The 15,213-nt window shown below is 35.8% G+C and overlaps 1 protein-coding gene across 1 annotated transcript; it reads left to right on the plus strand.

Annotated features, from left to right (window-relative positions):
* The first annotated feature begins 12,458 nt into the window (after positions 1 to 12,458).
* On the plus strand, positions 12,459 to 14,840 carry LOC133294598 (uncharacterized). Its single transcript, XM_061493300.1, has 5 exons — positions 12,459 to 13,095; positions 13,209 to 13,266; positions 13,364 to 13,447; positions 13,561 to 13,696; positions 14,410 to 14,840. The coding sequence occupies exons 1-5, from the start codon at positions 12,459 to 12,461 to the stop codon at positions 14,698 to 14,700; spliced, it is 1,206 nt and encodes a 401-aa protein (XP_061349284.1). The 3' UTR covers positions 14,701 to 14,840.
* The last annotated feature ends 373 nt before the right edge of the window (positions 14,841 to 15,213 follow it).

Genomic DNA, 15,213 nt, shown 5'->3' on the forward strand with positions numbered 1-15,213 from the left:
AGCTATCTTTGTTTAGTCAAGTGTACCTGAGCATAATGAAAAGTGATCTGGATAAAATATAATAGGCCCATTAGAGGCCCAAAAACATATAAAGAAGCCCAAACTCATGAAGGGCCTGGAACTAAGCGCGATGGCCATCATCGTGCGCATGGCATGACGCGATGCTCTCATCGCGCATAAAACCGCCCTTTGGTATAAGCTCCACAGATAAGGAAGATAACTTAAGAACCAAGGCAAACTCACCGCGCCTTTGAGCTAATAAACAAAGGACAGCACCAGCTCGCCGCAACTCTATCAAGATAGCTCAACATTAAGAAGATAAGACTATTCAGGTTCTAGCCTAACCTGCAGCCCAAATATGGCCAATCAGAGGGCAGACCGCCTTATGAAGACGGCATCAGAACCACTATATAAGCAGAGGGTACACGCTCAGGTACATTCATCTAATTCATTACAAACATACATACTCCTACCTCTGATACTGACTTAAGCATCAGAGTGTCTTCGCAGGTACTCCCCATCCAGTCTCATCGCACCAACTAAGGACAAGGACATATTGATCCTCATCAACCACTCAAAGCCCAAGAAGAAGAGCATCCACTCTACATCAACCATGTGTGATTAGGCCCGATATACTTTGGCCAGTCCATATTGTATTTGGTCTGATGAAAAGGTTATGTGTAAACATTTGAAATGGAGATCGAAGGGTAGCTGCAGGCGGCTCCTTCATGCACTCCAATGTACAAAATGAGATGGTGTAACTGCAGACACTCCAAGACTCAAGTCAATATGAATATGAGATAGAATGCACGAGATTAGAAGCATACCAGTCAAGGTATTCGAATAAGGGTCAAGACCTTTGCTTGTGCATGGCTGCGTCGAAAGTTGGCTTTTGCTAAGTGGTTGAGATGCGAGTTATGAGGGGAGTGGATCTCTCGCATGTTATTTAACATAATTATGTTATTTGAGATGATCCTAATCATATAAGAGTAAATCAACGATGATAAAAGAATAGAGAGAAAATATTGGGATAAGAAATTATAAAATCATTAATAGTTAATATTCACTCACATGATATAATCATATTAAATATGACATGGGATGATCTCTTTCCGAGTTAAGAGCCCTAGATTTGGGGAATTTCCTTACAAGAGTTGTTATTTGATTTAATACTTACTTATTGTGTCACCTTTTTCTTACAATGGGAGTGATCGAAGAACTTATGTGGGACTGATCGTGTCATCTTTCATATCAGTTGTTTTCTAAATTTCATTTTTGGGCATATACTTTATTATATCAGAACACAGGGAGATCAAGAACCTAAACGAGAGAGAATTCATAATGGAAAAGTGTTTTCTGATTAATGAGAACTTAATCAATGAATACAAAATGAGTAAAACTATGAACTTATACACAGATTCACAGCTAACAAACTCTACAACTAACTAACTAACTTCACAAATATGTAACTAACTCACTAACTAAAGGTTAATACATAAGTTAAAATATCAGTTATAACACTTATTTGGTGGAACTAAAATCGATCGGCATCATAAAATTTATGATTGATAGTTCATATGCCTATAAAGTAACATAAATCTGTTTCTGAAAACACAATCGATTGAGTGCAAAGAAACCCTTTTATAGATATTTTAACTCAAAATAAAAATTAACAAATGTAATAGTAGTTAAGAATTAAAGCGAAATAATTCAAAATACGATGCCTCTGGGAAATTATCATCATGTGCCTTGATCGATGAAGACAATGGAAAAACAATCCTTACACGAGTTTACAGACTTTACAATTCAAATTGATAAATAAAAAAGTTGTGTTGGTTCTATTTTGGAACATAATAATGCAAATGGAAGCATCAAGGAAATGAGAATCATGTGCCTTTTATACTAAGAAAGAGAAACAAGATTAAGGGGTAAACAAAGAATTGTCGAGCGTGTTACAAATCGGCATTGCATATTCTAGCATTTTAATTTTGTCATATTTATCTTGGCAGTCTTTTATTGAAAATGAAGAATTATTGAATTTTAAAGGTCGGTTCTTAATCACATGGGCTGTCTCATTCATGGGGAAAAAGTATCAACATAAGTTGAGGCCTAATTTTGGAAAAGCTGGGTAAATTAATCATGCAGAAAACCTATCTATATATAACAAGAGAGAGAAGGATATTCTTACTACTAAAATCTTCTACTACCAACTCATTACCTATTTAATCACCATTGAATCAAAGAGAGAGAATGTTAAAAAAAATTTGAAAAAAGAGAAAATGTTGATCCAATGGTGATTAGATAGGTGAGTTGGTAGTAGAAGATTTTAGTAGTAAGAATATCCTTCCTCATATAACAAAAGAATGATAATATTACAAAGAAAACCAATTAATTTGGATTATCTTTCAATTATCATTCACGCGGGAAGAAAGGGGACAAATATAATGTAGTAGCCGGTGAGGTTAATTGTTAGAAATAAAAATTAAAGGAATAAGAATAAGAATGGTGCCGACAAAATTAAATAATGGTAGTTCAGTTGACGCTAGGAAACTAAGCAGGTGGGGATAACAGTATGTGTTCGATTATCCCAATACTATCTTAGGGAGGGGTTTAAAACCTTAATCCCGGGATCCACCCAATGAACCGATTAGAATATCTTCACTGAAAAAAAAATGGTGCTCACACAATGTTATAGGAACACCATGATTATAATTAAGTTTAAAAAAATTTTAAGTAAAATTTTTTAAAGCGTGTTTATTTTGTGTCCTACAAAAGTTTTGCAAATCTCAAAATGTATTTTGAGGCTAAATTAATGTTTGATAAAAAAAAATTAGGGAAAACTTCAAAAACATCTCTGTAACTTTTCTCATAGTCATTTACTCCCTTCCCAAAATTTTGAATCATTTATTCCTCTGACTTTAAGTTTTTTATTATTTAACCCCCTAAGTGAGGGGGATAAATGATAAAGAAACTTTAAATCAGGGGGGTAAGTGATAAAAAAACATCTAAATAGGGGTGTAAATGATTCAAAAAATTTGTGAGGGGGGTAAGTGATAATTCAGAAAACTTATAGAGGCATCTTCAAGTTTTCCCAAAAAATTATGTATTATTATGTAGTCATGTAAGGGGCTTTTCTCCTAACTATGTGAAGTGGGTCTGCACCACCTTCAACTAAAATTCCTTATAAATAAAGAGTTAAACCTCATGGATATGTCTCTTGAAACTCTAATTCTTATCGTTGTCAATGTTTGCAAACACACCCTCTATGACTTCTAGCCTCTTGTCTATGCACAACAATATATCACCTCCTCTATAAATACTACTGTTGCGTAAAATCGGCAAGTGCACCGATCGTACCAAGTAATAAAGAGTGAGTAGAGTATCGTCTCCACGAGGATTAAGGCACCCAAGTTGGTATAACTATTCCTCTCTTGTTGGATTAATCAAAATAGGTTGAGAGCAATTGTGGTTTATAAAATAAACTAAAACAATTAAAGGAAAAATGTAAATGATTCCAAAAGTGCTTTCAGAATGCAAGAACAAAAGATTAAGGATGGAGAAAATATTTGAGAAAATATTGCGGTAAAGAGAAACAAACACATTTCCGATCCCCACCTTGCAACTTGGATTACGTTTACATTTACCTAATTAATTGATCGATCAATTCATCATCTTTTATATGAGTAGTTAAGCCCTAATCCCTTAGTGACTTTAACCTTGTTAACTCTATTAGAATCCTAATCCCTTAGAAATCCCTTTTCGAGTTAAACCTTAGAATTAATGAATCTTTAACGTTCGTGGTTCATGTAGCCTATCCCTAGTGCGTACATGAGCAGTTATCTTATTCCTCGTCAGGAATTAGAATTCCAACATCCTATTGTAAACCCTAACCCTCGCAATCCTACTAGATTGACCAGTTCCAATAGAATTATAGAATAAAGAACAAGAAAAGATAAATTCAATTAAAATAGATAAACGTAAATTTCAACCAAGGTACAAGGGGTTCACATCAAGGGTTGTGACCCTTACCACAATGATAAAACTAGCCAGACATGTTCATGTCTGACTAAATAACAATAAAATAAAGTAGCATTTAAAACCTAGAAGAGAAAGGGAAGATGAAGATCTTCCGTCTTGATCGATCGAATCCTATCTCCAAGAAGCTTCAAGGAATCTCCACTCTCTTTGTTGTTTTTCTCCTCTTGATTGTCAGAAAAAAGTTCTTTCTTCCTCTGTTTCTGATCCTTTTATTAGGTTTTGGGAAAACCTATTTTCACTTGCACTCCAATTGGGCCTTATTTTGGGTGATTCGCACCAGAATGCGTGGCACCAGAATCAAACAAAACACTAAGCATTTCATCACGAATAGAAATCATACCTCGCACCAAACTAGCTGACCTCTCAGCCTCTTGCTGAGTCACTGCATATACTCGAGCAACTGGAGGTGGGAGAGGTAGAGATGGTTCCTCAACCACAATAGGAGCCGGAGTGACCTGAATAGTAGAAACCTGTCCCCCATTAAAGGGGCAGTCCCTAATAAAATGCCCAGGTTGGCCACATTTGTAACACAATCTTTGCTCTTTTCTGCAAACCCCAGCATGAACTTTACCACATGTAGCACATAGAGAAGCAGGCTTAATATTTCCAGGCTTATAATTTCCCGCCTTTTTGAACTTACCATCAGACTGTCTAACCTGCAACCCTTTTCCTTTAGAATTCCCAGAGGTGTTTTTAGGACCAGAATTAGGAACAGATTGGTCCTTATGCTTCCTTCTGTAATATTCTTGAATATTTTTACACTTTTTAACAAGTGCAACAAAAGTATCAAATGAGTCACCTGCAAGTTTTTCAGAGATGTTATCATGTAGTCCTCTATGAAATTTAAAAATCAAGTCATCCTCTGTAGGTGGAGCTCTCTGGAAATGAGAGTATTTGGCCAGCTTATTGAACTTATTCAAGTATTCATCAACAGACATCTGACCCTGCTTTAGTTCTTCAAATTCACCCTTCTTCCTTATTCGGGCTTCAGCCGGAAAGTATTTCAGCAAGAATTGCCTTTCAAATAAAGGCCAGGTAATAGAATAACCCTGACATTCCAAGGGCAGACAGGTATTTCTCCACCAATCAGCTGCATCATTCTGCAACATATAAGAAGCATACAACAATTTCTGCTGATCATCACACTCCATGACAGTAAAAATGCGATCCAATTCTTCTAACCACTGAATTGCAGCAATAGGATCAATGCCTCCTTTATAATTTGGTGGTGCATGTTTTCGGAAGGCATTAAGCATTCTTTCTCTTTGCTCTCTATTAGTGGCTGGCTGTGCCACACCACCCCTGTGACTAGATTCTTCATTCACATCATTATTTCCTTCACCCTCCACAACAATGGCATTTTGAGGAGGAGGAACAGGCTGTTGTGGTTGTGGCTCAGGCTGTGGCTGTGGTTGTGGCTGTTGCAAAGGCTGTGGCTGTGGACCTTGCCCACCCGCCCTCACCTCAACCAAGAGTAATCTCATCATTTCAATATTCGCCATTCTGCTTGCTGCCATCATTTCTTGATTGGCCAACCTATTAGCCTCTAACAAATCTTGATTTGCTCTCATCATCACTTCAAGCTCTCGCTGCCTAGCTGCAGCCATATTTTGTTGCATCTCAGTTAAGGCCATTATCATTGGATCTGGCTGTGAAGTATTTCCCCGCTGGTTTAGTCGGGGTCTTGCCAAATCTGCTAATATTGGATCGGTCGGGTCAATAGGAGGATCAGAAGTCCTTCTTGGGTGAACCATAATTATGCATATTTCACACAAAGGAATGAGTTAGCTACGCTCACACTCGGTGATCAGACATGCATATCATAGTATTCCAAGAAAAACTCAAGAATATAACAACCCGAACAGTTCATGCAATATTTCACAGGCTCTTCTAGAGAAACTGCTCTGATACCATAAATGTAACATCCCCGTCTCGAGCCGGTTCAATTAACATACATATGATAAAACAGAAAACAGCGGAAGACTTAACTTACGAAAATGCGAGTTAACTTTTTTCTTTTTCTACTTTAATTCTTACTCGGGGTAAACGAAAATCGGGCAGAGTTTCCTCTATAAATCGGACAACTGGGGATTTTCCAATCCCACTCAGAAGCATTTCCTGATAAACAGTTTATACAGCATAGTAATCCAGAAGTACCAGTCATGCAGATACCATCAGATACCCATCCATGGGCGCATGCAAAATATGGCTCCGTGCCACTATCCTAATCAACATGCAATCCAATACGAAATCATAAACTGAATAATACATCATCATATAACATGCCTGAATACCCAAATGTACATGCCTCCAAGTGACAGACATGTACAAAACATATACAGGCCATATACAAAATAAAGGATCAATATCGTGATCCATCAAATGCGGAAATACTAAAAGACATCAAACACTCCAAAAGGTAGTAGCCTACAGCCACTCACAATCCGAACTGTCGACTGCCTCAGCCACGTGTCGTGTCCCTGCCTAGTGAGGACTCACCGGGAATCTGGGCACCTGAAAATATGTCCCCAAAGAGGGGTGAGATTACAAATCTCAGTAAGCTCCAGGTTTATAGAGAATTCTCCATACCCCTGGCTCACTCCTGCATGAAAGTCAGATACAGAGTATACAAATACAACATATAGCAGATATCATAACAGAACAGAGCATATATCCATATCATATCAGAGATGTGCGCCGTCATTCCCAAGGGAGGACCCCAAGCGGAAATCAACGCACGTGTTCCCGAGGGAGGACCCCAAAGCGGAACCAGACATATCAGAGGCGTACACCATCAGTCCCGAGGGAGGACCCCAAAGCGGACATCCGGGTACTATACAATCAATGGCCAGAGATTGTTACAGAAATCATATTACAGAAGTCATATCAGAGCAAAACATATCATGTTATCAAATAACTCTATATGAATGCATCTATACAAAGCATCTAAATCACAGTTATACAGTCCAACCATAGTTCACTAACCATGGTGGAGCACTCAAGCAGGAAAAGACTCCTTAAACATAGAGCTTACCTCTTGAAGCTTTACCAATACGCTTACTTGTGGACCGAGTTACTTTTGTCGCTTCAAGAGATTTCCGATCCTTCTCAATCCCTAGGCACACCTAGAGAATAATTTACAATGCATCAATAAAATGATGCAATACCATGATTATTCCATAAGCATACATTTTATCGCTTATTTTCCTTTCTTTATATTTTTGCCAATTCTATGCCAATACACAAGTCTAGACCTCTATACACCCGTTGGCGTTCTTTAATTTAGTCAAGCATTTACTTAAGAATTTTTCACATAAATCATGCTATTTTTCTTTAAAAGTCGCGGGCATACCCTTAGGGACTCAAGGTATTTTTCCACCATTTGTCAAAGCATTTCACTTCTTAGCTCATCCATTGGTATATTAAAATGCAACACATTTTATTAGAATAAAATGTAACCAATATATATATACCCCTAAACATCCTATAGTTCGCAACATAGAGCAAGTATTTGTAGGATTTTTTTCCAACTTTGGCATTTCCACCAATTAATCCATTTACACTACATTCCAACATATTTTACCTTTTCAAACATACAATAAAAATTTGCATGATGAACCCTATATAAGCCATGAAGGCCGAAACCTAGGGGAAAAGTGCACTAGGGCTTTTCAAATTTTTTATCACAAATTAATGCTTACTAAACACTATCCTTCCTAACCAACAACAATCCATCATAATTTTCACCTTCTAACATCAAATATTTCCCACTCAAAACATGCTCCAAATTTTCAAAACATAGATCACAAAATAATACCATAGAATTAGAGGTTTCTTACCTCTAATCACTTGTACAAAGCCTAGAGAATAACCTCCAAGCAAAGCTCCATCAAAAACCCACTTTTTCTCCTCCTATGAATAGTAATCCGAAAATAAGAGGAGGAATAACTCTTCACACACTCAACTATAGCTCAAATGGATAGGTGCAATGGATTCCTTGAGTGGTTCCTAATCAATTTCAAGTGGTGGGTCATAAGATTTGGTTGAGAATTCAAGAAGAAATCAACAAAACAAGCAAAACCCTAACCTCCCCCTTTTCCATGGCTGAAGCTCGGCCCTTCAAGAGAGAGAAGAAGAATTTTTTGCAATGAATAGTGATTCATTTAAGTGGCCAAGCTATTTAGGCACATGTGGCCCTTTTGTCGGATGTTTTTCTATCGCGTATTTCACTTAAATTTACCCGAAACTTAACTTAAAGCTACGGATATATTTTTATTTTTCTAAAGTTATTTAAATTAATTTTTTATTTCCTAAGGAACAATATTCATAATTCGCAGTACCGTTTCTGCACCGTTTTTAATGAAATGCACTGTGAACCATTAACTGTACTTTATTTATTTCTGAAACTTAACACTTATAAACTTATCATTTTCTTGGGCCTATATTGACTTGCTTGGCATATATTGGACTTTCTTATTCTTATTTCATCAATTATTTGTTTCTGGGCTCTACCGGTTGCTTAAACAGCAGTACAAAATACCCGGTAGAAACACTATTCACGAGATTTTCACGGAAAGTGCCAGACTATACAATTTTTCGTTCTGAACTCATATTTTTCGTCAGAATTATCAAATTATGCCTCTAAAATTATTTTGCTCTTTTTAAGCTCTACCGGTTAATTCACAAAACTGTAAATTCTCCGGCAGAACGCACTGTTCATAACATAGTCATGATTACAGTCAAAATACTCGGAATCACTCACTAAATCTAATTATGACATTTAAATCCTTAAATTAAATCTCTAATTAAGATTTACCCTATAGGATCATTATACACATCAACTACCAGTCCATAAATCCAACAGGCAACATTGATCCATTAGGATCAAATATGTAAAATGCATATTGGGCAAAAGTAACAAAACGCTGCTATTTCCAAAATGCATTTGGGGTCTAGTTTACCATCATTTGTCCCTTGTCTTCGTTAAAATAATTTAATTTATATACACATATATTTATTTAGTATATACATATATGTGAAGTTATTAATAATATATATATATATATATATATATATATATATTAATGACTCCACATGTAATTAGTTGTAATAAATATTTTCACTCTCAAAATTCTCTTCTTTTTTTAAAGCGCACAACTTTAACTAACAAGGTCCGACACAGTTGGTAGATAACTGGATCCTTTAAATATGCTTATAGGAGTTCGATTCTTGGCCGTATATATAGAAAACGCTTTGTTGAAAAAGGTTGTACCCACGGTCGCGTCGAGGGAATTAGTCCTTGGCTTTTCGGCTAGGAGATACTCTTGGAACAATTTCAAAAAAAAAAACTTACAACTTTATTTATTTGGAGATACATAAAGCATGCAACTACTTTTACCTTCTTCCAAAAATGGTTCTATCAAGATACATTGTATACAGTATTTAAGAAATTGTAACTACCTGTACCCAAAAAAAAAAAACGAAAAAGAACTTGTAACTACCAACCAAAGTTATAAAAGTTACAGAGTAGTCAGCGAATAATCAATCACGCATTATAAAAGGAAAAGGGAATATAACCTGCAGGGAATTTTATAAAGTGAGATGCCTTTCCTCGTTTTATGCTACATGCTTGCGTAAAGATAGGTATAAGAACATGGTAGCTATTAACTTAACATATGTTCAATTAAGTACTATCAAAATCGTTGTCCACGTAACATTGTTGTTAGTTTGTTACCACTCGGCATCTATGAAAGTAGCTAACAATAACAATAACCAAAATTTGATTCTAACACCATCAAACAGGTGAATCAATTGACTAGGAATTATTCTAACTTATGTAATGATTTCGACTTTGAGTCCTGTATGTAATTATTAATGCAATACTTAATTATAGGGTTTTATAAGAGTTATGTTGTAGGAAAAGTGATTGTGTAATGTTATAGAGATTTGTTTTGCGTGCCGTAATTTTTTTTTTTCTTCAAAAAGTGTGGGTCCCACAAAATGTTGTGTGTGTAGAAAAGTTTGTTGTGTCATGTTAAATGACAAATGCAAATCCCTTAATTATATGACCAAAAAATTAAAATAAATACTCAAATCTAAAAAGACTATCCCTTCCTATCACCAGCTCCCCCTGGTTGAGGATTCAATGACAGTTACAGAATTTAGATATAGAAAAACAACTATATGCCTGCAGGTACTTTCTTTTTTACACATCTCTCTTCTGTTCTTCCCATATGGAATAATGAAGTCTCACTTGGAAGCAAAGGTAAAAAGAATGGCTACAAGTCTATGGAGGTAAAATAAAGTCTAGTTTGTATTGAAATCTGGACATTCGATCAGTAAAAAAGAAAAGAAAAGAAATCCATATTTTGATTTTCTCCCCTGAACCAGCCACTAATACCAAACTTTGACTTTCATGTCAATTCTATTTCAGAAATACAAAATTATTAAATTTCACGTATGTCTTTTAATGTTTTTGGTTGAAATGATTCTTTATATGGTATTAGATCTGGAGTGACTAAATGGACATGAATTCGATTATCACTGCTCCTAATTTCACGTGGAATTAAAGAAAGCATAAGGTAAACAAAAAATGAGCTTGTGCCATATTCATGCTTCAAGCCTAAAAGACTCTTAGGTAAAAGTGTGTGTTAGAGAGATACAAAAAAATTAATATTTCTTCACCCAACGTCTTAAGATTTTGGGTTGAAGTGATGCTTATCAAATTCATCCCTTAACTTTCAATTAAGTGATATTTTAGTTCAATAACTCCTTTGGTTGAATGATGATGTATAAAAAAACTCAATAAAAAAATTAAACGAAAGGGGTCTAGAGCATTATGACCTTTCTTCTAGTTAAATAAATTGAGACTTGAGATTTCTATCTTATGTCCACTGGTCCTTTTTTTTTTTATAAGATTTGGTTCCATATTATTTAACTTAAGAAAATGACAGATACTAGAGATGAAACCTTCCAATAAGGGAAGCTAAAAATGCAAAGATATCTTGATTGGTGAGAAGATCATATATTATAGAGAGAATTGTAACTAGCCATATGACTATGAGAGCCTACACTTTTAGGCATATCATATCTTCAATCCAAGTGAACAAGTCATTCATCCAACCTGTAAGGATTAAGACTCAAAATTTCTTTAACTCGAGATATCTTCCATTATTTTCATGAAGTGTAAGTTAATATCAGTAGTTAGGACCACTCTTGAAAAGCATATAAAATTAAGTTTCCCTGGAAAATACATAAAAACATAAGTTGTACAGAAATATAAGAACAAAAAAAAAGAGAAAATTTCTCACTTTAAGTGTCATTAAAACCCCCCACAAAATAGTCTCTCTTATTTTATAGTTACAACACCGTTTAATTTAATCACAAAATAACCTTTGTTCTCAGTGCTCAATTTGTAATGGTTCTTATAAAGGACCTCATACAAGTATATCTTCAATACTCCCCTAATACATATTTCACTAAAGGTAGAAATAAGTGTAACTCATCCCACATTAACCATAAAGAAGTAAATAGACTAACTTTAATAGTTGATGCACTCTAGTATTACATACATGAGCTAAGGATCTTTTAACACTGGTGTCAAATTTGAAGTTTGACACCTCATCTAAGAGCCGTTAGATCAAAAAAGATCAACGGTGTCATATGCTTACAAATCAGAGTCGTTGATCTTTTTTGATCTGACGGCTCTCAGATGAGGTGTCAAACTTCAAATTTGACACCAGTATCAAAAGATCCTACCTCTACATACATAGGGAGAAAGAAAAAGAAGAGTGAGATTCCATACAGATAAAAAGAATGGACCCATTGATTGGTCTTTTTCTTGCCTTTTCATCCTTCTTATCCATCACTCCAACACTAAAAATTCTTAAGAAGACACATATCTACTGCATATACTTTGAAATGGGGGAAGTTACATGTAAAAATGAAAATAAAAATGGTTGGTGTTGATTCCAGCACATCACAATATTATCCCACCCAACGAATCCTCTAATAAGCTTCCATATATGATTCTCTACGAATTAAAACCTGATAAATCTAATACCAATATTCATCATAAGAATTAATAACAATAATCATCTTGAGACATTGCCAAGTGGCGTGTGTCACATTCACCCCTCGTGGTTTAGTTTGCAAAAAGTAATGCCCCTCACAAGAGGTTGTATGGCAGATCCCCACCTTCCCATGTTACAACTTCCCCTCTATCTGTCCCTACCTTCCCTACAGTTTATAAAACCCCACATCCTTCCCTTCCCTCTCCTTCAATCCCTCATCACATCCTTCATATTTCTTCTCTCTTTTCCTCTGATCATTCTGCTATTCCTCTCCTTATCCATTAACATTAGTCCTTTTCTTTGTTAACACTCTTCCTCAAAATCACACTTTCCAATTAAGCACACATAATGAGTAGCTTCAAGACCAAAGTCACTTTAGGCATAGAAGCCACTACCACCACCACACCTTCAGTCGCTAGAATCAATGGAAGGCCAGTCCTTCAACCAACTTGTAATCGTGTACCAAACCTTGAAAGGAGAAATTCAATTAAGAAAGTGACACCAAAGTCACTTTCTCCACCACCACTACCACTTCCAAGCAAGACTTCATTGACACCCCCAGTTTCTCCAAAGTCAAAGTCCCCAAGGCCTCCAGCAATAAAGAGAGGCAATGACAATAATGGGCTGAATTCAAGTTCTGAAAAGATTGTAATAATCCCAAGAAACTCGATAAAAACTCCAACTTTAGAGAGAAAAAAGTCCAAGAGTTTTAAGGAAGGGTCATGTGGTTCAGGCCTTTCTGCTTCTATAGAGGCATCATTGAGTTACTCTTCCTCTTTGATCACTAACTCCCCAGGGAGCATAGCTGCAGTGAGGAGGGAACAAATGGCACTGCAACAGGCACAAAGAAAAATGAAGATTGCACATTATGGAAGATCAAAGTCTGCAAAGTTTGAGAGAGTTGTTCCTCTTGATCCTTCAAGCACTTTGACATCAAAGACAACTGAGGAGGAGAAGAGATGCAGCTTTATAACAGCCAATTCAGGTAATTCATAGCAAATATTTTGATACAAATTCATATCCTTTTTTATACTCAGTGCAATGGTGCTTAATCTGAAAACAAAATGTGTTAATCTCAATGTCTCTTATGATAAATAGATCCCATCTATATTGCTTATCATGATGAAGAATGGGGAGTTCCAGTTCATGATGACAAGTAAACCCCCACTACTCTCTTTTTCTGTCACACAAACACACAAATCACACCAAACACAAAATGATGATGACTAACAAAAACACTATTGTCCATTCAGGATGTTGTTTGAACTTCTAGTTTTAAGTGGCGCTCAGGTTGGATCTGATTGGACCTCAACTTTGAAGAAACGCCTAGATTTCAGGTTTGATTCTGCTAAAAAGGCATTCATATACATAATTGCATATGCACCAACATAAACATATTTTTTGTTTGTCCTTTAAAGGAAGGAAAGTAATAATTTTAAATTATGTACAGGGCTGCATTTTCAGAATTTGATGCAGAAATTGTGGCCAACTTTACTGATAAGCAAATGATGTCTATTAGTTCAGAATATGGCATTGATATAAGCAAAGTTCGAGGAGTTGTTGATAATGCTAACCAAATTTTAGAGGTAAGCAAGGATTAAGCCTTAAAAAATGTGCCCTTTTCATCACTCTTTTTTACTTGGTCTCTCTTCTTTACATATCATGTCCCCCCTAAACAGTAGTTTGAGCTGGTTTAAGTGAATATTCTAGAAGGGAAGCACAGCTAGTTAAAATAGTATTAATGGAAATTTGTTTACAGTTACATCTTATTATTTTCTCTTTAATTCACCCACTGACAAGTAAGCTACAGACAAGCATGTTCCAATAGGTTAGAACTTTCATGCCTGACCCCACATGAGTTGATTGATCTCTGCCAAATTTTTAAACCACATCAACTTGTCATATATTACAAAATTTTAGTTGCTGTTTTTTAATATTAGTTAGCAATTAAATTTTAATGAAGTATAAAAAAAAAAAGTTTTTCATTGATGAGGAGAAAGAAAGAGGGTAGGTCTAGATTAGTCATAAATCTTCTCCTTTATGATTAAAAGGTCACGTGTTCAAATCACGGAAACCGTCTCTTTACAAATATGCAAGAATAAGACTGGAGGCAAGAATTGTCCTTATCTTTACCCTCATTACTCTGAGTTTAATAGGGAGTATTTTTTTGATGAGGAGAAGGAAAGGGAGGGGGGGTGATAATTTTTGTTCATTTAGCTGATAATACAAATCAAGCAATAAACATTTCTATTTACTAAGCATTTGCTAATATTTGCTTTTGAAAATTGTTGAATTACAGGTTAAGAAAAACTTTGGTTCATTTGACAAGTACATTTGGGGGTTTGTCAATCACAAACCTATCTCCACCCAATACAAGTTTGGCCACAAGATCCCAGTAAAGACATCAAAATCAGAGAGCATAAGCAAAGACATGGTTAGGAGGGGCTTTAGGTTCGTTGGTCCAACAGTGGTTCATTCATTTATGCAAGCAGCTGGACTCACCAATGACCACTTAATCACTTGCCACAGGCACTTGCAATGCACATTATTGGCAACTCGTCCCCATTGTACCATAGAGCCCTCTTTATAAATCCAATCTCAACTGAGAAATAAGGAACAAGAGATTGACCCTGAAGAGCTCAAGACATAAAAAAAGTTATGTATGCTTAATAGCATATGTAATGTGCTAACTATAGTTTACTTTCAGTTAATCCTTGTGTATAATATTAGATAGGACCAAATGTTTTTGTTTATTTTTTTTATTTGTGAGATGTTGTGAGAATTTTAATGTAGTTTGTGTGTGCTTTTCATTGCATAGTTCAAGAAAAAAAAAGGTTTAGGATGTGTTGTTATTAAGTGGTGGGAGACTTAGGGAACAGTCACCATGTGCATGTGCAATTGGGAAACAAGGGCATGTGTGGTGTCAGTTTGCTTTCTAGTCCATGTGACCCATCAGAATTTGCATTATTTGGTTCCCTTTAACAGCCTGTGTGGGATACTTGTAAAAGGGTGTGTAGGACCACCTACCCCTTTTCCTTCTCTTGCTTTGTTTATGGGGTTGTTATCTTTACTGTATTCCCCTAACTTTTTGGCTTGGGTGATA

Source organism: Gastrolobium bilobum, unplaced genomic scaffold (genome assembly GCF_033153095.1).
Source record: "Gastrolobium bilobum isolate Gb01-03AN ecotype WA unplaced genomic scaffold, APGP_CSIRO_Gbil_v1 utg16813, whole genome shotgun sequence".
NCBI lineage: Eukaryota > Viridiplantae > Streptophyta > Magnoliopsida > Fabales > Fabaceae > Gastrolobium > Gastrolobium bilobum.